Source organism: Lepidothrix coronata, unplaced genomic scaffold (assembly GCF_001604755.1).
Source record: "Lepidothrix coronata isolate B3197 unplaced genomic scaffold, Lepidothrix_coronata-1.0 Scaffold226, whole genome shotgun sequence".
Classification (NCBI taxonomy): domain Eukaryota; kingdom Metazoa; phylum Chordata; class Aves; order Passeriformes; family Pipridae; genus Lepidothrix; species Lepidothrix coronata.
Genome location: NW_016690406.1, coordinates 423,142 through 447,057, shown reverse-complemented (window position 1 = coordinate 447,057; position 23,916 = coordinate 423,142). Strand labels below are relative to the sequence as shown.

The 23,916-nt window shown below is 41.3% G+C and overlaps 1 protein-coding gene across 30 annotated transcripts in view; it reads right to left on the bottom strand.

Moving 5' to 3' along the window:
• ZBTB20 (zinc finger and BTB domain containing 20) overlaps positions 1–23,916 on the bottom strand; it is a 468,555-nt gene that overhangs the window by 22,850 nt on the left and 421,789 nt on the right. For 24 of the 30 annotated variants that reach the window (XM_017833966.1, XM_017833967.1, XM_017833961.1 and 21 more), the window contains 2 exons: positions 11,675–11,771; positions 4,172–4,359 (listed from right to left, as the gene is read on the bottom strand). Coding sequence is in view for 3 of the 30 variants with exons in the window: in XM_017833956.1 (XP_017689445.1) it covers positions 4,172–4,359; positions 6,013–6,119 (295 nt within the window). In the remaining 27 variants the exon portion in view is untranslated. Of the gene's footprint in view, positions 1–4,171; positions 4,360–4,485; positions 4,572–4,806; positions 5,019–6,012; positions 6,335–11,674; positions 11,772–23,916 lie in introns of those variants that run through there. The other 6 variants (XR_001877851.1, XM_017833956.1, XM_017833985.1 and 3 more) reach the window with 5 other exon arrangements.

The window sequence follows — 23,916 nt, the reverse complement described above, 5'->3', positions numbered from 1 at the left end:
TGCACAAAAACTTCCTGGTCCCTTGCTAAAACATAACCTTAGAAAGTCCTCTCCTATTTCAACATCTTGCCAATGATTGTTTAATGGATTTTTCAAAAAATATTCATGCCTTACTTTCCTTCTCAACTCATTCCTTACCAGAATCTCAGGTCTCTGCAAGAATTCTGTGTTCTCTAAAATCATAAAAATTGCTTCAGAAGTTTTTCCAGTGATTGTCCAACCTGTCTCTCAGTCCCATGGAAACTCTTTGCAAAGATGTTGCTTTTGTCTTGTCTGGAACAAATTCCTTCACAGATGGACCATCCAATATCTAAGAATAACTCTTTTAACTATCAATAGAGACAAAGAGATTCAGTTGCACTGTTCCCGAGGGATTCCTTTGAGTTTGGACACATCTGTTAAGATGCATACATCAGAGCTTGAATGAAGTTTTTGTCTGATTGTATCTCTGAGAAAGTTTCTGCCAAAATGATCTTATCTCTTGATACTTGCAGAACATATAGAGTTATAGATGCTTTCTGAAATGCTCCTGAAATAAGTGGTCTATACAGATCAACTCAGTTTAAATACAGCCAAGTCCTAATGACTTTCTTCCTCTCAGCAAAATCTTCAGAAGCTTTACCTGAGGCAGTTCAGCCTTTGAACAAGAACTCTACTAACTTTATGCATTCTCTATCCACAAGCAAGGAAATATGTGAAAAACTGCATATAGCACAAATCTCATATGCTTTCCTTTGTTTTTTTGTAACCTTTCCAGAACCTGTGCTTGTCCTTGCAGCTTTTTGCACAAACACCTCTCTTCTGGGTAAGCAGCTACATGTGTTTGTGACAGCTGAGTAGCTAGAGGTATAACTCAGCTGGAGCTCTATCAGCTCACTCTATCACTTAATTCCAAATTAATTCAAAGTGGTGCTTTTTATCTGCCAAGCCCTCCATGAAAGTTACCTCAGGAAGAACCTCTTCCTCTAGATTGTTTCTCCAATTGCATTGCATGACTTAGCATTTCCCAAGACTGAAAGAGATGGAACTGGACACAATGCATCCTAGGTTCTGGATTTTGCTTCAAGGATTCATCTGTGCTGGAAATATAATACTCAAATCCAGAATGTTAGGACCCAGTCCTACAAGTGTGAGAAATAATGCAATTTCATTTGGAATAAGTGGCACCAGAAACAGCATGTAGAACATACTATGCTACAATAAAACCCTAAATTAAACTGAGTGTCACATACGACTTCAGGGGTTTTTTTTGCTAAGCATTCATATCAGTAAGAGTGGCATTCATACTATTGCTTAAGCTTTCTTCACCTCTGCCTTTTACAGCTGAAGAGCAGATGGCTATCATAGAGTTTTTATTTCCTAAGCTTGGAAAAAGTATTTTGATCTGAATCATTCCAAAAGCACCCTGATATTTTAAAGTAGATTGGCTTCTGAATAATTCTCATAAAAAATACGTGGTGTTGTTTTCTGCCAAGCACCAGTGACTGTGCATGCAAAATGGTCAGTGAAGATTTCAAACTGATTTGAATAGGTGGCCCATAAAATCCAAGTCTTTTTTTCCAGACACATGAATGAGGCCTTATGAAACCATCTGTACATCTGTGCATTTTTCTGAGAATTGATATACCCTACCATGCTAACTCTTTCTGGGTGTTTCTGATATTTTCAACAAAAATTTCTCCCAAACTTCCTATCTAACGCTAGTTTTTAAGTATTTTTATATTATTTGCCATCCACTAGAAAACTCTCCACCAGTCCTTTAAAAATGAAATAATCTGCCCAGCTGTGGGGGAAGAGGCAGTATGATAGTCTGGGCAAGAGAGGAGAAGCAATGCTGTACTGTCTCGAAGGAAGAGAGAAGAACAGGAAGTGTTGCTGGCCCAAAGAAGAAAAGCATCGCCACAGGTGATGGAGAAGGAACTTGTAATGACAGGCCTTTTTTAAATGTTGGGAGCCAAAAATATTAATCTCTCGTGTCAAGGAACATATTCCAACAGTAAGTCTTGAGGCAATATTAAAAAAACCCCACAGAACATGAGAAAAAGCTATAGTAAATATACAGTAAATATTCATCACGCTTCATTTTAGTTCATGTGAGAAACTGGCATTGCTATTTTGCAAAGGCATGCCAAATAATAATTATATGCATACCATCCCAAACAAATACAGACCTGATAAAGGTCATAACCCATCATAAATAATGGAAGTTTTTCTATGGGTTTCAAAGCATATGGAATCAACTAACAGAGATCAACACCACAAGAGGTCTTACCATTCCCCAAATTTTTGCAGGACTCTATATTTTGGGAACTAAATTTCAATAATTCATGACAGGACAATATTAATGGTGAAATTGTTATTAAACCTCTTTTCTGAAAAAAACCCACACTTTCAGTGTGAAAGGAGCATCTAAGCTGGCTTTGCAGTTTATTCATATTTATAGAATCATAGAATTGCTTAGGTTGGAAAAGATTTTTGAGATCATCTGAAAGATGATTTGTGAACATTAAAAACTTAGGAGTCTAAAAGGCTGTCCACAGAACAGGTAGAGCATGAAGAGCTGCAGGCTCCACCTCCCCCTGCTGCCCTCTGCCAATATTCCTCACCCCTGAACTTGGCCACCTCAGAAAGCAAAAGCAGGAGTTCATTCTCCAAGTTCCCCACAATCCCTGCTGGCCTCTGTCCTAAGGTTGCTTTCATGGGTTTCCATTTGTACTGTCAAAAAACATCAATGTGAGGTTTCAAATCCCATTTACTAATGAACTCTTTCATCTTTGTGAATGGGATAAAGGGATTCTTTGTTTGAAAATAAGGATTATTTCTTCTTGTTGTTCTGCTCATTTTTTGCATCTTTTCACAAGCTTTTTGTTTTCAGAAAACATTACAAGACAAAACTGCACCCCAGTTTTAACAAAGAGCCTGACATCTCCAATTTGAAGAGAATTCTTGTATATACCAAATTGCATGCTGCCTGCTGTTCAATTGTTTCACATCTCTTTCTTCTCCCCAAATCACCAGGTGAGATTTAGGAAAGTGTCCCCAATGTTTACCAGCTCTATTAAAATCAAGATCTCTCGCAGAAGCTCATAATGAATAAAGTCAGAAGCCAACAGGAATGAATTGCAGCTAAAGTGATTTTGATAGTGATGATCCCTATAACCCGGCTGCTTCCAAGCTTGGCCCTGAGGCAGGATTTTTAAATTAAAAAAAGAAAAGAATACACATACTTTTTAATCTGATTTTTTATTGTCATGCCCTGATTTTTTTTATACGTTTTTGCAAAGTCTGGTTGGCTTCCAAGCTCTTGAAACATGGTGTCATCATCTTTCTTTCTTCTTTTCCCCCCATCTTGTAAATTTTACAACATCCTTAAACCACTGCAGGAGAGGTAAACTATATATTCTAAAACTAGTGAATGATGAGGTTCACAGTACCCTGCACATTCTTGCCCAAGAGACTTCCAGGCAGGGACCACTGTGAAACAAAAATGTTTTGAAGAGCTGACAGGGTAAGTTATGACTTTCCAAAATCGAGTTTTAATCATTCCCTCCCTTATTTTTGTATTTTTTGGCAAAATGGAAAAGAACATTTTTAAAATGCCAATTAACCCATGCTGAGTAATCTGAAAGTGAATGCACTCAAAACAAGGGCCTTAAAACTTAACAACCAAACAGGTCTACAAAGATTTTCCAGATTCTCACAGACTGATTTTCTCCACAAAACACTCCCCCTTCTTCATGGAAATCCTTTACAATCCTGGGTGTCAGAGCCAGACACTTGTTTTCTACCACTGCAATACACCACAGGCTGAAACCCTCCAGTCAGCAGATATGCTTGGGTAATGAGAAGCATGTGATTACCTGGAGAGGAGCAACTACAGTTCTAGTTGGACAGAGACACGCTTGAGGGATCTTCCCTTTTTAATTTGTAAGAAGCAGCAACCTGACCCAACAACATGGTCTCAGCTTCCTCTGCTCGATTGCATTATCATGACCTTAACAGAAAAATGCTCTGTTTCAGTGGTAATTCCCAAAGAAGGGTGAAGGTAAGCCCTGAGGAAGTCCTGCTTATGACATTATGGAAAGAGCATCCAACCGGAAAACCTGGTCCACAATAGGGAACGTGTTTTCAAGAACCCCAGCACAACCCAGCAGCATGTTGGTGTACTCACAATCAGATGACCCTGTGTGTGCGTGCAGGTTTGTTGGTGAATGTGGAAAGTGGATGAGGGCCGGGCTCAGAGACGGAACAGCTTCAAGGTTCAGGCAGGGAAGGCCCGGCTTGGCGCTGCATGCACCCGTCTGAGTAATCTCATTCTCCTCAGACGCCTTCTGGTTTTCAGCTGTCTTGGGTTTCTTCCTGAAAATAAACAAAGAGACCTTTGAAGGGACTGACTGCATATTTGGGAAAAGGCATTTTTAGAATCTGTTAAAGATAACTTTCTTCCCCCACCACCACCCCCCTCTCGCCTCTCTTTTCCCTTACAGGGAAGGAGGCAGAGAAGACTTTCCTCCATGCTTCTTGTTTGGAAACAAGCTGCTCCTTGTTTTGACTCTGATGCAATGGCCCTGAGACTGTGTTACAGCAAATAGGCCAAGCACGAAGCTCCTCATTCTGCCCCTACTGATGACATATAAAATGAAACTCGTCCCAGTGGTTTAGACAGTTGGAGCTCCATTTGACAAATATTAACCAAGGCTGTAGCATTCTGAATAGAGAGAGTTATACAGAAATCTAACAGCATTGTCTGAAAAGCAAACAAATATGCAAGTTTCCAGTTCAAAACAAATCAGTGCAGAGACTCACTTTGTAGGGAAAAACTGAAGCAATTTTGAGATGCAGAGATCATCTAAGTAAAGCATGAAGACTTGGAGCCTGGAATAATGGTCTGTGAGCACTGTGCACATGAACTCTCAACACCTTCCTTGATCCAGGACCTCCAAGGAATTAAGCCTCAGTGGTACATCATCAAGCAGGTAGTCAATCACCACCTTAGTTTCCACAGATGGAGAAACTGAGGTACGAGGTGACGTGGCAGGTTTTGCATCGCACAGTGAACACTCTGAACAGGGTCTCTCTGTTTCCCCTGCTCCGCTACACAGGTGCAGGTGCTCCCTCCTGTGCTCCCCGAGGCCAGTCGCTGCCCAGCCAGGGGCACTGCTGCCCTGGCCCGGGGCACACCGATGGCACCCCGGCAAACATTCGGCAGTTCCCGCTGCACGCCAGGCGGAGAACTGTGGAAAAGGAGCAACAGGAGGTGCGGAGGCCGAAGACATCCAAATAAAACGCCGCTATCTGCTGCTGACACTCGAGGTGCGAGCAGCGGCGGATCCCCCCGGGAGTGGGGGGGTCATCTCATCCTTCCCGGGGCAGCGCCTCACGCTGCTGGGCGACCACGGTGTAGGGGCAGCGTCCGGCCCGAGCAAGGGCCGTCCCAGAGCACAGAGGTGTTGCTGGAGCCCAGGCAGCGCTGCCCTGCGCCCCGCACACACAGTCCTGCTTCCCATCTGCGGGCAAAGCCCTTCCCAACAGGACTGGGCTCTCCTCCTGAAGGGCCAAGGCGGGAGCTCCTTCTTCCCGCACGCCCTTGCCCTCCTGCACCCCACCCAGGACGGGCGGCGTGCAGATGACACGCCAAAACACGGCGTTTGAGAGCCAGAGCGGCCCCCTCCGTAACTCGATGTTACAGCAAGGCAGGCCCCGTTCCCGCGGGGGGCGAGGAGGGGCAGCCCGGCCCGGCCGGTTACATAAAGGCGTTACATAAGGGCGGCACGCCCGGCCGGGGGCAGGGCCGGGCCCGCCGCCATTCCCCGCGGCCGCCGGCGGGGGGCAGCACCGGCCCGGCCCGGCCGCACACCCCGAGGCGAGGGGCAGAGCGGGCAGAACAACTGCAATTGTAATAATAAAGAAAAGTTAAACGGGACAAAAAGTAATAAAACAAATCCCCCCCCCTCCCGCCTTGCAAAGCCTCCCTCTCCCTCGGAGGTGCTGGGCCGGGTTGGCCGTCGGCACCTGCTTTGGGCTGCCCGGCGCTGGAGAGATGCCCTGGGCAGGAAAGGGCGCCCTGTCTCAGCGGGACGGGGTTCCGGGGCGCGGCCGGGGACCTGAGCTCCGCACATGAGGCATCGCCAATGGGGGTCACACCGATAACCCCGCAGCTGCCGGCAGCCCTGATGTGTTTTGTCTTACTGGGGCTACAAACCCCCACGCCACGGGACGGGCCAACGGTACTGCTGCTGTGAACTACGTGTCTATAATCAATATGCTCAAAATACGCTGGCTAAAATCTAATCTGATTTAAAACAATAGCACATGACTATATGGACCTTACTTAAAGTTGTAGAGGAACAGAAAGGGGCCGAGCTGATTTAACTCTATTTTAAACAGAAGGAAAATGAAAGCATTTAAAAGTGTATTTTTTTGCATGAAGAGTAAACAGAGCATCTTGTTACTCCAAGCTTGGGCATCTATCCGTCTGTTCCCCGTTCTGTCATGGGAAGGATCCATCTTTTGCAACGTGAATGAGAATGCATGAGACACAGAGCTTGTATGTGGGCACATGTATTTTGAAGTACGTGGACTGCATATGTTTTGTTTGTAACAGTCTGCATGGATCCTTGGCATACGAACTCTGGCACACCTTCACACGCCTCATTTCCAGATCCCATGATGTTCCCATGTGTAGCCAACATGCACTAGGGACTGCAGGAAATCTGTGTGTAAAACAATGGGGGTTTACAGCACTGCTATCCAAGCAGCTTTCAGATAGCACATCTTTTTGTCCAAGCAACAAAGGATGTATGTAAGGTTGGACTCTGGATGCACAGGGCAATGAAGTTCCTTGCACCTGGAAGCTGAACTGCTGGTTTTAGGGTATGTTTTCAGCTCAGAGTTAAGCCAAGTTACATGCTTGGAATACAGCCTCTGACTCCAGCTCTATCCACAAACAAAGCCACCTACCCTGGGCAGGACATTGCTGTTATTTGTAGGGTAGAGGCTTAGTCCAAGTAAACATGACTTGTCAGCCACTAGCACAGCCAGAGTTGTGCTGTTAGACCAAGCACTGACTGATGCTTCATCCTGTGGCTGATCCTGTGTATGCCTCCCAGGCCTTCAAAACTCATTACAGGGATAGGTTAAAAAAGGCTATAGCAACAGGTAGTAACACCAAGGAGACTGTGCAAAGGACTCCCTGCTTCTTCCTTTCCAAAGCCATATATTTTCTACTTTGCTCTTAAGGCTGACATTGTTTTATCAAGATGCTCGTTTTCATCACTTTTCAACATCAGAGTCCTGCAGCTTGATGACTTGTGCTTACTAGGATGGTAAGAATAGCAGTGATGCTGACTGGCACTAGAGACAATACCTCTCCACAGCAGTTCATTTCTCTCACTGTTTAGACATGTTCGGCATCTCAGTACCACCTGAAAGGAACACAGACTTCCATAGGAGAAAGGCTGAGTAGTGGAATCAGCCAGGTCAGTTAAGGATCTAAAGAAAACTTTTCAGAAAAGAAAAATCTTGGAGACACTGTGATCAAAACTACCTATGAAGAAACCCAAACAAAGTTCTCCACTCTGCGATGTCCGACTGCTGTTGCCAGCAAAGCCAGAGCCAGAGCAATCCTGCTGTTGTTGTAAGGATATTGCTATTCTTTTGCTCTACCTTATCACCCATATAGAAAGCTCCTATTGCTATGATCTTCACCTATATATTCTAATTAAATATTCTTACATTCTCTTTCATAGTCTACTTCTATTGCTATGTTATTACTATAGTCTTCACAGGGAGAGTTGTTAAGTGCTGAATCAGGTTGTCGTACCTCCATCCCTGGAGATTTTCAAAACTTAATTGAACAAGGCTCTGAGTAACCTAATCCAACTTGGAAGTCAGCTCTGCTCTGAGCAGGGAATTGGACTAGACACCTCCAGAGGACCATTCCAACCTAATTTTTTTCTGATTGCACACTTCTTCTATGAACACTTCCATCAGCAAGCTCTCTAATATATCTCCAAGTTCCAGAAGCTAAAATAGCACACTAACTGTGGAAGAGTATGACTTGTTATAGCTACATGAAAAACCCTGAAAGAACAAGTGTAGGAGCGAGAATGAAACAAGTAATAAATATTGTTCATGGAACCTTCCCTAACTATACCTACTTATGTACCACCTCTGGACTTCATTGATTGGCAACCCTATGTGATTATTTCAGTATTAAGGGTCAGTTTACCTTGCTACTTTAGTTCTTGTGATTATGTTCTTCTCTACAGACTAATCCTGGAAACAAGATGTTTGCTATTTACTTGTTAGTCAGGGCAATAAAAGTTGCAACTTATTTGCAAAAGACTTGGGAATGTGCTCTTGGAGCAAGGGGCTCCATTCTGATATCCAGTTATCTCTGAGCTCCTTCTCCACACACACGTGTGGTGCATTACAGGTCCTTTCCAATACTGCACTCATTCTTAAAATAATCAGAGGGCCATCATTGTCTTCGCTTCTTGTCTCTAACTCTTCCACAGTTAGTGTGCTATTTTAGCTTCTGGAACTTGGAGATATATTAGAGAGCTTGCTGATGGAAGTGTTCATAGAAGAAGTGTGCAATCAGAAAAAAATTAGGTTGGAATGGTCCTCTGGAGGTGTCTAGTCCAATTCCCTGCTCAGAGCAGAGCTGACTTGCAAGGACAGCAGAAGGCCAATATAGCAAAGAGACGGCACTTCTGTACATGGACCTGATGCACAGAATACCAGAAGTGGGGGACAGAAAAGATGCTGACCTTTCTAGGACTAATCTGAGTCTAGAGGGTCACTGCAGAATTCGTATTTGCTACTGATTTACAAGAGATTCATCCGGTCCATTTCTAAACATCCTACCTACTCCATCTCTTTAAATTTGCTGTCCTATGTCCAGGTACTTTTGTTGGTATTCACTTTCACCATTCCCTTATATTTATTGTGTTTGTTTTCATTATGTTAATTTACACCACTTAAAATATATTCTCTTTTTTTTTCATTGTATGTTCTCCAGTACCAGTATTAGGCTAACTGCATCCACTGTCATCCTCAAACTGAACTGGTCATATCAGTACTTGCCAGCTCATGTGTAAAGCAAGATGTACAATCACTGCCATAATTTTATTTCTGCTTGCTGTCAGTATCTTCATTGCACTGAGATATTCCCTCCTGTCCACATACTTTAACACTGCACTACCATACAACAAGGTCTCAAGTGAGGGGCTACTCACAGTGATGCAGTGGCTGCAATGATCTGGGCACTGGCTGTAAACTAGAATTGGCTCCTTTCTGTTTAATTTGAAGGCAGAATGGGTAATATTTTGGATGTCCTAACCTCAAAGCTATCTAGAAACTAATTACTACTTTTGAGCTTTGGAATGCCCTGCTACACTTCCCCTTTCTTGCTGCCACTCTTGCATACAGCTTTCTCTCCCTCAACCCTCCACTTGCTCTCCACAGTTGGAATGAATTTCCCCTGGATGAGTTAACACGTTCTCACAGCAGGGCCAGCAAACCAGGTCCCTGTCAAAAATAGACAATGTATGTTGTACTTCTCACCCAGCAGCTATAACTAATGCTTGAACCTTCCCTTACAAGGGGAACAGCTCTCTATCCTGCAGAGACACCAGGTTAGCAATGAACAAATTAGCTCAGGTATAGGAGCCAGTGTAGCCACGCAGAGCCCACAGTAGCATCCTGGCTCTCAGGGGAAGCTATGATAATGTGACTGCATGAGAATAATACTACATAATGAACAATAATGAGGCAGTTTTCAGCCTCTGAATACAGGGAGGGCTGGGTCACCAACCAGACCTTTGTTCGTCGCACATTAAACAGCACGGAGGGAACACACCACAGGGTTGCTGATGTTGTTATGAGTGTTGCTGCTGGCTGAGTCTGCCCACCCATGTTCCAGGCATTATTTCACCTCCACACAGATATGGCATTACCTTACAGTAAGTGCCCTCAGGTCAGAGATGCCTGTAGTGTCCAAGCACTGCACTTAACTCACTGGTGTACAGTTCGTTTGTAACCTTAGTAATTGACAGAGGCTATATATAATTGAAAAAAAACCTCCAGCTTTTCAGATCCTAAAAATAAGAGTGTGAAAATAGTTCATGTCTGATTTTAAGTAATATTTTTCCTGAGTCTTCTGCTGCACATTCTTCCTCTGCCTGTGTGCGGCTAACACAGCTCCTGATATCAGTGCTTATCACTGCCAGTGTTGTGTCTCTTCCAGACGTGACATTGACAATACATATTTAGAAACTGACAAAGTAAAGAGGGAGAGAGATGAGCACGATCACAGAATATAAAAAAAAGGCTCAAAAGAACAACAAAAAGCACTGAAATCTGCCCAGAGACCTCACCTCAAAATTCAGGGCACTCTGAATGCCAGAACTGAGGGTGAAGCTTCCCAAGATGAGCTCGCTTTACCTGAGCCATCACAGTTTTCCTGCCAGAAGTGTTGTTCAGTAGTTAAAAGTCCTGCACAGGCTGACTGTCTGAATATTCACGGAGCTTCTCTGATGATTTTGCAGCCACATTGATCTTCATGCTGTTACAGCTACATGACTGGCAGTTTGTTTAAAATCTCTGATTGCAAGTTTGTGTCATACAATGGAAAACACAAACTCCTGAAAACATCGCCATAAAATGTAATACGAAAGAGAAATCCCAGCAGAACACTGCAAAGCAAGAATGGGAGGCATGGAGAACTGACAAGAGAGACCCAATGTTCTAGTGCAATAAAAGCCTGGAAAATTTAATCAACACAGAAAAGTAAAATAAACTCCAAAATCCCTTACAGGAGACTGATTAACATAATTAAATTAAATTCAGAGATTAAGTTAGAGTGAAATTTGCTGTGTCTTTTTTAGACCTGAAGTGGGGTTTACATGCCCCCAGATTTGTCTGTTTTTTCCGTCTCAACCACAAGTCTCATGAAAGTTGGGTCCTGACTACAAAACTTGCCTGACTTAAAACCTCAGAGCATCTCGGCTACAGCAACACTGTGACAATACTGGCAAGTACTGAGAATTGATCATAAGAATTCAAAAATATGGGATCTACAGGGGAAAACCCGCAAATAACAGACAAGTGGTCATTTCAGAGCATAATAAAACCACAATGCAAAGTCAAAATTCTCTCAGACAACTTTACCTACATAATCCAGCCAAATCTTACAAATCATAATGGCCTTAAATCATAAATGACTCAAGGCCTGGAAAGAATAGTGTAAACCTTTAAGGAGCTGCAGTACATTTCATCTGTATTGCCTGAAACACCAGTGAGAGAAAAGGTGTCTCATTAAAAAGTTATAAGAATAAAAAAGAAGATAAACACTCCAAAGACAAACATGGATGAACCAACTAGAACAGCATGAACTAGAGCAGTAAGTAGGGAGAACCTGCCAAACTAAAAGATACAAGCAGATCAAACCAGCCATTGCTGAACTATGCTGTGAGGCTATGACTTAAATATTTAACAGTTTTTTATTGACATACTTTTTGCCCACATATTTCCTTGCAAATTTCAAAAGCAAAACTTAGTTTACCCTCATCAGTAAGGCTTGCAGGTGCTGCAGTTTGGTTTTGTTTTTTTAAGGTGTCTTTTTTTTTGCTGAACAAGAAGTCTTTTATAAGAGATAAAATATACTTACAGTGGTTTCCAAATGGTATCACTCTTCAGGTAAATTACTCCAAGCCTTGGACCTAGTGCAGACGTTCATTGGGGCAGGGAACAGAGAGAGGCTGTGTCTGTACCAAGAAGAATCAAAAGGAAAGGTCAGGGGCAAATAATAATTATTTAATAAAAGCAGGAAAATTTGCTACAACGCTAACTGGCATTCTCCACTGTCAGTACAGCTGGCTGCAGCCTGGTAGCACCAGATTCTTCCTGCTTCAATCCCTCCAGCTCTGGCTGCAAATTACCACAGAGTCAGTCCCCAGTTATCCCAGGCTGCCCATGCAACTAATCTGGTGAAGCGAGGAGGAGAGGGAGGATTAGACAGTGAAGTGCTATCAGTAGGATTCATTCTGAGAAGCGGCTCACTCTAATGGCATGAGCACGGAGCAGTGATGGGAGAGCTAGCACAAACTTGGCATACTCAAGTGCATCTCATCAGAACAACAAGGCTAGTCCTGTTCAGAGGAGCAACAAATGCTTCCTCAGGACTGAAAGGCAGGAAAAGGAAGGAAAAAATCCTCCTTCGTGTCTTTTGCTGTCTTCACATCACAAAAATGATGGCTCATATCAAAGCAGAAACCCCACTTATCTCCCATCAGCAACCAGGTCTACTGCAGTGACACCAGGGAATTAACTTATTGTCAGCCTTGCAGGAAAGATTCAGCTTGGCAGCAGTTTTACCTCTGAAATCTTCTGAGCTGAAGAGAGAGTTGGAACCAATGGACTAATATAGAAAGGGATCCACAGAAAAACCTCAGTTCCAATATTTATTAGAGGGTGATTTCACCATCCAGACCTAAGTTTTTGGAAGTATTTACATTTTTAGGGGACTTGAATGGCTCTCTAGACTTATAGAACTCTGCCTTTGCTAGCTTCCTATGATCCTTGGGTGGTTCACTGTGGATGTTGGAAGTACATCTGAAGTTAACATCCAGGGACAGAATTAAATCCTGCTTACTTCACTTATGCAAAGAACTCCCAGGACATCATATACAGTGAAGCCACTGGTGCTATTTCCATGAAGAAATGATTTTGCCTACTCTGATCAGACAAGAAAAGCAAATATTTGCTTTATCAAAAACATCACGAAGGTGGACAAAAAATGATAAGAGATGTAATTGTTATTTCACAGGTAGCTAATGTCACTGTGCAAGTTGGAATTTACCTCCGTAAATGCAAAACAATAAAAACCCCCCACTGTTCATGCAGCAGGAACACAGGAATGAGTGCCAACAGACACAATGAAGGATTTTAGATGACACTGTAATAATGTACTTCACAAAATATACATTCAGTTTTATGTTCAATTCACACATTTTGTAATGATGATGATTATTAGTGACTGGGATAGATGCTACATACTGATTTCAACAGGCCACATGAAACCTGGCAGCTACACTTCACAGGGGCTCAAGCAAACACTTTCTTTGATTCCAGTTTTTGTAGGTTCTTCCCTCTTGGAGTCTGCTTTGAATTGCAAATTAAGTAAATTCAAACACACACACACACAGAAATCCTCAACTTAGTCTAAACCTCTGAGTTTCACCAGGGCTTGGGAGAGGAACCATATGTCAGCATCAGGTTAGCTCAAAAGAATTACATAAAACAGTGACACCTTTCACCAGTACCAAGAATTGAATTTCAAAGGTGCAGCAGCGCCCAAGGATTCTGTAGATTTAAGCACTTGCTAACACTCAGCATGGCTTACTTTCAAGGTCTCCTTCCCAATTCCATATACGCCCCACCTGTTCTATTAATGCTGACCTTGTTTCTTTTATCCACCTTGCACTCATAGGTCTGTCTTTTATCTGGCTATTCCTCACCTTTTTAAGGCATAAATCCCATGTGCCTTAAAGACTGCCTAGTACTTCAGTTAACATGCATTTTTAACTTGTACTAGAAGCAGAAAAATCACAGGATTGCATCTTTAGTCTTTACTTTGGAGAACTCCTGCTCACTTCACTCCTAATTTCACACAAGAGAAGCCTAAGAACTGCATGTACTAATCCTGCATATTTTGTCACCTCTCTTTTTTTGTCATTATTGCTCTTCTAATCTATGGGATCCCAATCCAAGTGGTTCTCTCTTGTAGCACTGCCTAGCACTCAATCTGGCTTCACATCAAGGGTCAGGCAGACAAGTTGTTATAGATGGGCTGTTCAAAGTCTTCTACAAAATCTGGGCACAGGAATCTCTGTGAAAGGCAATACTTAAAATATCTCCATTTTGCTCCATATTTTTTTGCTATGGCCTGGGAAGAGATATCTCTTTCCTCCAGTGTAATGAGCATAAAGCACAGAGATCCTCATCAGTTGTTAAGTACTTTTTAAATATGTAAAATCAGCAAAGCTGATGGTGTTTCTGAAGACATGGGGGGTGCAACAGAGAAGGAAACACTTCAAATTTTTCTAAAAGACTTAATCTTGGGAGAAGTTAGAGGAGAAGGATATTTGACCATAAGAGAGGCAAGCAGGACAACAGATGAATGGGATGTGTGACAGTGGGTTAAGTAACTCCTTCCCTCTCTACCTGGGCTTCTCTATCCAGAAAAGGAAAGCATTACGTTCCTGCTCCATGAGGTACTGTGTGCTTAATTAAGATTTTGGAGGATAAGTTTTCTGCATGAATGCATTCCAGAAATGCAGACTTTTATTACTTAAATATTCCCACTAATGGTAATAACTCGGGCATTTTATATATGCTCACTTTTATCCCACCTTGATCTTTCCAAGTTTTATCTGTTAATTTAGAGGGTGTAAGAAACATTCATTCTATCGGTGTTTTTATTAAGGAAGGTCCCTTTTATGATAGCAGTGATGTACTACAGATTGTGATTTAAGATGTACACTTTAGGTCAGTTTTATACTGACTTCAGTGCAGTTGCAGTGGGCATAAAGTCAGGAGAAAATGTGGTACTTTACATAATAGTGCTGATGATTAATGGACTCCAGGACCATAACTCTGTATTCTGAGGCACTGATCGTCCTTCTCCCTCCTGAAATGTGTGTCTTGACCCTTTCATCTCTTGTTAGCTACCTTTCCAGAGCTGTTCATTAATCAGCACCATTGATCTGATGTGGTCTGTCATATCGTATTACTTAAAACACACAGAAGCAATCATTTGCCTGACTCTGCTCCTTACACAACACACCATCATATTGCCTTTTACAGATGACTTAAATATTATAAACATCAATTTACTGCTGGTGTTTGGTCCTGAAATTGGCTTTTTCTAGATTGGTTCCCTGCAGGACATTTCTGTCTCTCCCCCTGGATGTACTCCCGTCTGCTCAGAGACACCATCAAACACCTTCAATATTCCCGGTTTGTTAGGGGCATTCGTATGTCTGACCAGCAAGGGACAGTCATGAAAACAGCCCTTTCTTTGCTTGAGACCTGGTACCACAGCCTTCTTGCAGTGAGTCCTGATCAAGCAGACTCAATTTTTTACTTAATTGTTATTTATTTTATCCCTGCAATAGTCTTTTCCCTGATATCTTCAGAATGCTGCTTCCTTCTGCCTTTCCTGTGATCCCTAGTAATGAAAAAATTAAAAGAAGAGCTTCTGTGAGCTTATTTCTGATTATTCTTATTTGCTGTGCTGGTACAGTGCTGTCGATCATGAGGCAATGGAAAATAACTTGCTTGTGCCTTAGAAGTTAGCAAGTCTGATCTTAATTCACATATTGTACAGGTCTCCTGAGTAAGGTGGGGTCAGTTTTAATTGATGCTTTCACAGTCATGATATATTTTCAGACTGCGCTCTCTAAGCTAAATCTAATTCTTTTTTGGTCACTTTTTCTCTCTGAAGTGGCAGAGGAGATGAGAACATCAGTGTTAGCCATCAATAAACATTCAAGAATCAACTTTCTGCATGAAGTGGGTTATTTCAGATGTACTTTAGTGTTTCTTATTCAAAAGAAGGTACATTCTCTGACTACGACTGACTACAGCATTTATGTTACAAGAACAAGGTTAGGCCACTGGCTACCTGTAGGTAGATATCCAATCCCAGTGTCTTTATACAGAGATCAAGATAGACTGATATAAAAACCACCATTACAACAGAGGCCAGAACTTGCGCCATAGAAAACATAAAAATTTAGCAACACACGACATGCTGTCAGAAGGCCATAACTATGACTTTTTCACAATAGTCAAGGCTTCATTCAGGACAGGAAACTGCTCATTTTTGTATTCTACTGGGAACACTGTATGTCCATTATCAGTATGGTCTGAAATTCAGAAATTAATTTGTTAATGGATTAGACATTTGAAGAAAGACCGTTTAAAGAGGCTAGACTGCTCTAGCCTGGTAAAGGCCAATTTCCCACAAGGACATGTTTGCAATAGTACTAGGGAAAAAAATCTCTCCCTGAAGTCCCAGGGGTACCTACTGAAATCCAGAATAGCAAAGTAGTCTGTAGGAAAGTCTACATTATGTTTCCACTTTTTGTCTTATAGACCCTCTATTATTTCACTGCCTTTTATCTGATAGTATAAAATTTCACTGCTCTTAAGCTGCAATTCTTTTCTTAAATTTGACTTTGGCACTTGGAATAGGCATTTTTAAGGTCTCACTTTTGTCTGTTTATTCTTCTGGTATTCCTTTCTATTTCTAAGCAGTATTCTCAATGCAATGGCTACCCATACCTAAGAGCTCAGGTCAAAAAGGATAACTCTTCTCCTATTGACTTTCCTTTCCACTTCCCATGCCAAATGGCCCCTCCTACCAGGTACAGTGGTACAAGGCTTTAACCCTGAACATTTTGAAAAGTTCTCTCTCATTGAAAATCTAAATCTGGGTGCTGCCTATTTTCCATGAATGAAGATCTCATCATGCTTAGTGTGTTGGGTGTATAAACTCCACACTTGTAGGTGAGCCTGGTTAGATGGTGCCCAAGCACAATGTGTGCCGCCCTCTTGCCTGCACTGGCTACACCTCACTGTGGGTGGAGCAGGGTAAAGCCACGTTAGGCAGCGTTAAGCAACTGCTTGGACTTTGCACACCTGATTTGAAATGGTGAAGATAACTGACACCAGGAAGAGGCAAATAAATGTCAGCAGTTGGTGGGCTTAATGAGAGCAGAAGCAGGTCACCAAAAGTCCTGATATAACATTCAGCTAAAGATTTAAAGGAATACAAAAATCTATGATGCCAGACTGAACCATGGCAGTGTGTCAGACCACTTTTCACTAGTGGTAACACGAAGAAACAGTATTGTACACATATGTAGATATATACATATCCATTAACCATATATTTATATGTGTGTATAATTATATACATGATTATTATTTTAAAATTATCTTGTTCTGGCAAAACATTGCTGGGTATACAACACAGAATTCTCTATATTCCTACTATGGAGCCTTCTCAATTGTACCTGAATGTTAAAACCACATACTTTTCAAAATAGTTCATTAAAGAGGGGTGTGACTGAGGCAAATAGATAAATTCGTAATTTTATGCTGCTGGTCAAATGTGGAGTAAATCTTCTGTGCTCCTACGTAACCTTTTCTGGGAACAGATTGATTTGTGGGCAGTGCTTGTATACCGGTAGCATTGCTGAATCTTGAGTGCTAGTTTTCTACAGATACTTAGTATTTACAGAAGCAGTTTGAGAGTATGAACAGCCTCAGGCATTTTTGTGCTGATGCTGTAGGTTAAAAGGTATGAAACTCAATGGAAGAGGTTAAGGTTTTGAAGCCATGGACACTGAAGATGGCCAGAGCAATCAGACTATTGCCTTGTTAATAAGAAAGCGGCACTTGGACAACACGACACTGCCTTAAGCAGGGTTCTCACAAAACCAAAGGTATAGTTGTGCTGCAATTAATACTGATGTTTCTGCAACTGAAATATGAGTTGCCATCACTGCAATCACCAGAGACAAAGAAAATGTGTAGAAATTAAATTGTTACAGTAATATATCCTCCTAAGCTACTGCTTTGGCTAGATGAGCCAGATTAGCTCATGACAGATGAGCTTCATGAACATTTCATTGCCAAGGAACCCTGTCAAAATATTGGTGATTTCTCCGAATCTGTTCAACATCATGGAGATGTCAAACGAAATCTGAAAGGACATTATTTTTCAGGAAGAACAAAAACAATGAAAGCATACGAAGAAAATGAGCTGAGTTTTTTCCTCCTTTCCTAAACGTTGCTTTAGTTTCGTTGAATGCTGTCCTTACAAGCACTTTGGCCTAAATCCTGAAACCCTCAGTCCCATAGATGTTGGTGAAGTGAAGAAAGTACTGAATCTGTTCTCAAAGAACAGATCTCCATGTTTCAGTCACCAGGTTTTCAAACTGAAAATGTATTTTCAACTAAGTGCAGGGACCATATAATCTCAACACATAACACAATTTAATGAAGATTTACACTGTTGACACTGGTTCTGCCATACGACCTCCCTCCTGGTCACAATGGTACAGCACTTGATGCATCGATGTCTGGCCACCAAATTTGTGGTTCTTATGCTGAAAGATGATCTCAGTCAAAAGTCGGAAGTACATCGTCATAAGTATGGAACGTGATACAAAATGGCAACTGATAAAAGTAATGAAATACTGTTTTTTTCACGACTTGTTGCTTGCAGAGACTATGAGAAACTGTTTACATTAATTAAAGGTATAATTCTCTGTAGGACAATGAAATAAATTTCAGCTATAAATTTCCACGTATTTGATCCATTTGTCACAGAACTATCTCCATCAAGGTAAACTAGGAAATAACAATTTCACAGATACATCTGGTTTTCTCAAGCACCAAGATCCATGTTATCAAACAGGTACACAGAAAAATTGAACACTCTTCTCCCCCCACAAAAAACAACATCTTCTTGATGGAATTCTTCCCTCTCCCTGAGCTTTGATTATGCGAATTGTTTTATAAGGAGAGGAAGATGCTGGCATGATTTTTACCTGCCTTTACTAGAGGAAGGTTTATATTAAAAATCTTGTTTGCATGGATTCTGAGGGGTAAATTCGGAGACAAGGAATCTTTTCCTTAAGTTTTAAGATTCATACCACCACTGCCTGAATGCTGAGCTAAACAACTGCGTTACTGACAGTCACAAAAAATATTAAAATGATTTCTAACTTTTTTTTTTTGTTTTGGATGACTGTCTCCTGTCTCTGAAGATTTCCCTTGCAAGTCATTCATTAAAGAGTTGGTAACCAACATAGTGAAAAGACTAGGTAAAAAGCACCGTGAACATGTTTTCTCATACCATTCTTCCTGTGTGTTTGCTGCCTCTGGCCTCAAACTGTACAAATGAAAGCTTGTTTGATTTATGTCAAAAACTATATATAAAATATCATAGGGGATCCACAGAGAAACAGAGTCACTGTGGGCTTTGGTTTCATTATCCATTGAGGAATAACTGACTACAGCCTTGGAGTATGAAAAACTGATCAAAGCCCTTGCTTCCTCATATGCAAAGAGAAACCCACTGTAGATTTCCTGTTTCATGCTTCAGTGCCAAAACACAATGAAAAAAGTTCTAGATGAGCATGTGAATTATTCTAAAACATTGTTAAATCAAATCTGATGGTTATGCACATTTGTGAAACTCATCATTTGAAATGTCAAGTCACTGACAGCAGTGTGTCCTGAGGTGTGATGTATATTTGTGATAATTATTTGCTTTTTAAAGTTATGTATCATCTGCATCAAAACAGGATTTTTCTTAAGTATGCCTGAAATGTAGAGATGTCAGTGCCAGCTGTGTTATTCAGATCTGGGTTTTAAACACCCCGTGCCAGGAAAACACGGAGTCAGGATATGACTACAATGCCATTTTTAAGGCACTCTGAGTTATTTTTCACTTTTCTCTTAAAACTGTATGCAGTGTGGCTGATGGAGAATGATTACTAGCATTAATAGTAGCTGCAGTGATTTCTACTCTGTGCAGTATATGCAGCATGATGCATTAAGGAAAATAGCACAGCAATAATTGTTGTTATTCTTACTTCAGTATTAGCAAATGATAAACTCTTGGGATTTATTGGAATTCAGTATTCAGATCTCTTCTGTGGCTCTTAGAGGCCTCTTCTCTGGTCATTTCAAAACTTTTTTGAATGAAACTGAAGCCAGTTGGCTCTGTTGTTGGGTAAGTTCTGCTAACGTAGGAGGGCTGTCTCCTGAGTGTTAAAAAGACCATTTGCAAATCTTCAGCATCTTCTTCCTTGACAGCAGAAGTTACTACGCAGAATGGTTTAGATGATGCTGAAATGAAATTTTACAGGAGATCCACAATCTTCCAACAGGAGACAAGGTAGGGAATGGCAGTGACTTGAGGTGACCCAATAGCAACTTCCCCACCTTTTCTTTCTGGAAAGTGACACTGTAAATCAGCACCCCACCAGTGTCTGAACTCAACCTTTTTTCCTATCAGAAAAGAAATTCTGTGAGGAGACTGCAGAGAATCTGGCAGCTACCTTACTCCTGCTATTTCCTGACAGAAAATGTTATAAGAAAATTGCCCAGATGAACAAAATTATCAGGGCGCTTGCAGATATTCTAATCTGTGCCATGACCGGCAAGAAGTACCATAGGAGATAGATCAGGAATCTTAGCTGTAGGGGAGCTCAGAGCTATTCTAGTTCAATCAGATTTCACAATTTGCTCTAATGAAGACTGCTGGCAGAAGTTCAAAGCTACTCCAGGTCTTGACTCTCCCTCCACATTACTATAAAAATGTCTGTAGAAGTGTTAACTGCAGAGGAGCCAAAAGTTGTTTTGGTTCCAGCCTTTCCCAGCAGGAGTAACTGAGAAAATAGAGTAGGAGTGCTAGTTCTGCTCACAGCTCCCTCAGCCTCCTGTAGAACACCAGAGACGTTGTCGGGAACATGGCAAAGTGTGCCCAATGCTGTCACCCCTCAGAGCTCCTGCAGCCTCAGCCACTCCCTCCAAACACCACTGACACAGATGCACTGGCTCAGTAACTCCAGAAGTCTTTGAAATTACCATCAACCTCAGCTGCTGATAACCTGAAGGCTGTTTGAGAGGCAGCAGGTATCAGGAGGATGGCTGTGTTCAGCCAGCATTGATTTCTTCAGCCTTTTGTCTGTATCTGCTTTCTGTCTCATTTGGAGATGGTTACTGTTACTACACGTAGCATGAATCATGTCTCCGTTAAAAAACAGAGCTTCAATTGTCTTACATAACCCCTGGTAACTGCATGTCTAATAATAGCAAGCCATTTCCAGGTAGGGAATCTGTCTGTGTCCCAGACCAGACACATCCACATGCACGCACACACACATATTCATATTACTTTCTACACTTCACTTCTGGGAAGGAGTGAGCTTTTCACATGCAATATGACAGTTCTGAGCTGCAGGACCAGACAACTATTATTTTGAAATGCCATTTTCACTTACTGCCTTGAGAAGCCAGTCCAGTACGTGCAACTTGCTTCTCAGCCCAAGCAGCAAAAAGGAGCAAACCCAAAACCTGACAGCTCTGTTTGGTTTTGAGAGACCATCGAATGGTGAGGGCTACGATTGAATCCTGTCCTGAAAGCTAGAAACTTTCTAGATTTTAACTCTCCTTCTGTCTCTTAGGGAAGGCCCACATTTTAATCAAGTTAGTACTTCTCATAGTTCTGACAAACCTTATTTTTCCTCCTCTCAGTTTCCCCCTTGGAAAAGTAAACAACAATACGCAACCCCCTCATTACTGCCAGCCTAATGGAGAATGGTGCAAATTAATGATGACGTCTTCAAATGAAACTTCTTTATAAATTGAAAATAAAATTATTTTTGTAATCCATGAGTGGTCCACAGAAAGGAGGAGTTTCTGAAGATTACTACGGTGTCACAAAAAATCTGAACTTTCATTCAGTAGGAGTTTAAAGAAGAAATTTTCACTGGCAATGTCGCTGCTTTTCTGTGAGACATTGAACTGCCCGTCCTTTTCCCAATGAGACAACATTTTTCTGCAGAGAAACATGATTCAGGTCCATCAACTATAGTATCCTGATTCTGGTGAATAACAAACACAAGACTCTTCAAAGGGAGGAAATCACAGAATCATAGATATCTCGAATTGATCGTATGAGGATCATCGAGTCCAACTCCCTATTCCTCGCATGACTAAAACTAAATCATATAACTATGAGCACCATCCAGGTGCTTCTTGAACTCTGAGGGGCTTGGTTTGCAAATAGAGTGGTTCTAGACTGTTTCACAAGGTTTTCCAAAGAAACCTGTTCCTTCTGACCTCTCTTGTCATCAATCACCATATCCAGGCATCTCAGATTGGATTATATGGTATTACCAATGTAAGAGCCAGGCTTCAGTCACCCTAAACTTCTATATTATCTCAGTGTAAGAGCGGAACTGAAGGCAGGGATTTGGTAAGTCAGTTTCACTTCTGAATTTGTTCAGCTTTGAGATTTCAGTTTAGGTTCATTTCTTCACATTGTGTGAATAAAACACGTGAATAAGCAGTTAAAAACTTAACCGATCACATAATAAAAAATGTTCTCCTTGAGCTTTCATTTCTAAATCTATTATCTTTCTTAGCTTGGATAATCTTTCTTGAAAGTTTGCTGGTTATTTGAAAACAATAAAACTTAGTGGATCAGATGTCAGAATCTGGTTCTATGCCTACTTCTGATCAAGACAAACCACATAGCCAGGCAGTATCTTTGAGAAATCATACTTTCCTATTTCTTGGGATCTATGGACAATGACTAACAATTTGGTATTGTTATTCTGGGATCAAGTGTCTTACTTCTTGGATCTACAAATCACCTTACAGTAAAGTCTGAACTGAACTAAACATAAATTGTATTTGAACTCACAAACTGACTGGTGTGGCCAACAATTGAAGACCAGCTTTCATGGATGCCCTCCCACTAACTTAGTCTGTGATACTCATATGATGTCACACAGATTTCTGTGGGTGCAACAGGGAAAAAATTGGACTGGTACTTTTATTTGTTATCAAATAAAAGCCTATGGTTCAGCAGCAAAAAACCCAAATCAAACAAGAAACCTGCTGAGTTGTAAACTGTAGGTTATCAGTGTCGTGCAGTCGTGAGCTGACTGTGTTACTGCTCTAGGGTAAGAATTTCTTACCTTTTCTGTAGGAAGTCAAATTAATTTGCCTTCACTGTCTAGTAATCCCCTTGTCAAACAGGAAGAAATTCACATATTGGCCACTCTGCATTACAACGTATTATTTAGAAAGTTGAAAGAGAGAAGCAAATGGAAACCCTAAAACATGCATCAGTTGCTGAACTTTCAGCATTCCTGCTAAAAAAACAGTATTGCCCAGATTCCAGCTGAACATCTGAGAACACAATTGATCTTGTGCACTCAGGTTATTTTTGTTAGGGCTGAAACTCCTGTAGGAAACACTTTAACTGGTGACCTAGTAAAAGGTTAAACAAAAGTTGGACTCAAGTTTACAAAGCCATCTGAACTGGCTTCAAGTAGACATGAAACATCTATGCATCTGGAAAACGGAACTTGCAATTGACTTTTCTGTACCATCTGCTCTCAAGAACATTTTCTGCTTGGGAGTTGCATAAACAAGGAAAAAAAGCACACAAACAACTTCCTGTACCATGTTTTTGGTCACTTGTAATGACGCATTACAAAGCAAAGCAGCTAAATATGCACAACTGTGCCTCACTCCAGATGACAACATGTATTATATAAGAGTAATGCCTGACAGAAAGACACTTATTTTAAGATATCATGACACAAAGAGCACCCAAGGGGAAATATTCACTACATGTGAGAGTTGGGGGCAAGTGCCAGGGAGAGTTTTGCCTCCATCTCAAAAGGCCAAGTGTAGTTCAGAAAAATCAAAAAGAGGACTTTTTTTGGCTTACAAAGTAAAATGACAGAACTTGTTGCACCTTCTTCTGTAAAGGGGAATTTAACTTGTAATGAATGTAAGCTTTTTGTTGTTATTTAATGTCACTTTGATGAGTTTTAGATTCAAAATTATTCTTATCCCAAAAGCTTTCAAAAATATAATTTGTTTAGACTAGATTTGTTTGCCTGTTGGGAAGCCATGGCCTGATTTAATCTTGTATTGTGGCATAAATAAAACAATATCCACAAGAATTAGAGTAGTTTAACCAGAATAAAAATATCTACCTCTCCAAATGAGTCCCAAGCCTTTAAAACTGTGTATGTGTTGGTCTCTCTCTTTCCAGTGACTGCACTAATGGAATTTCATGGAGAC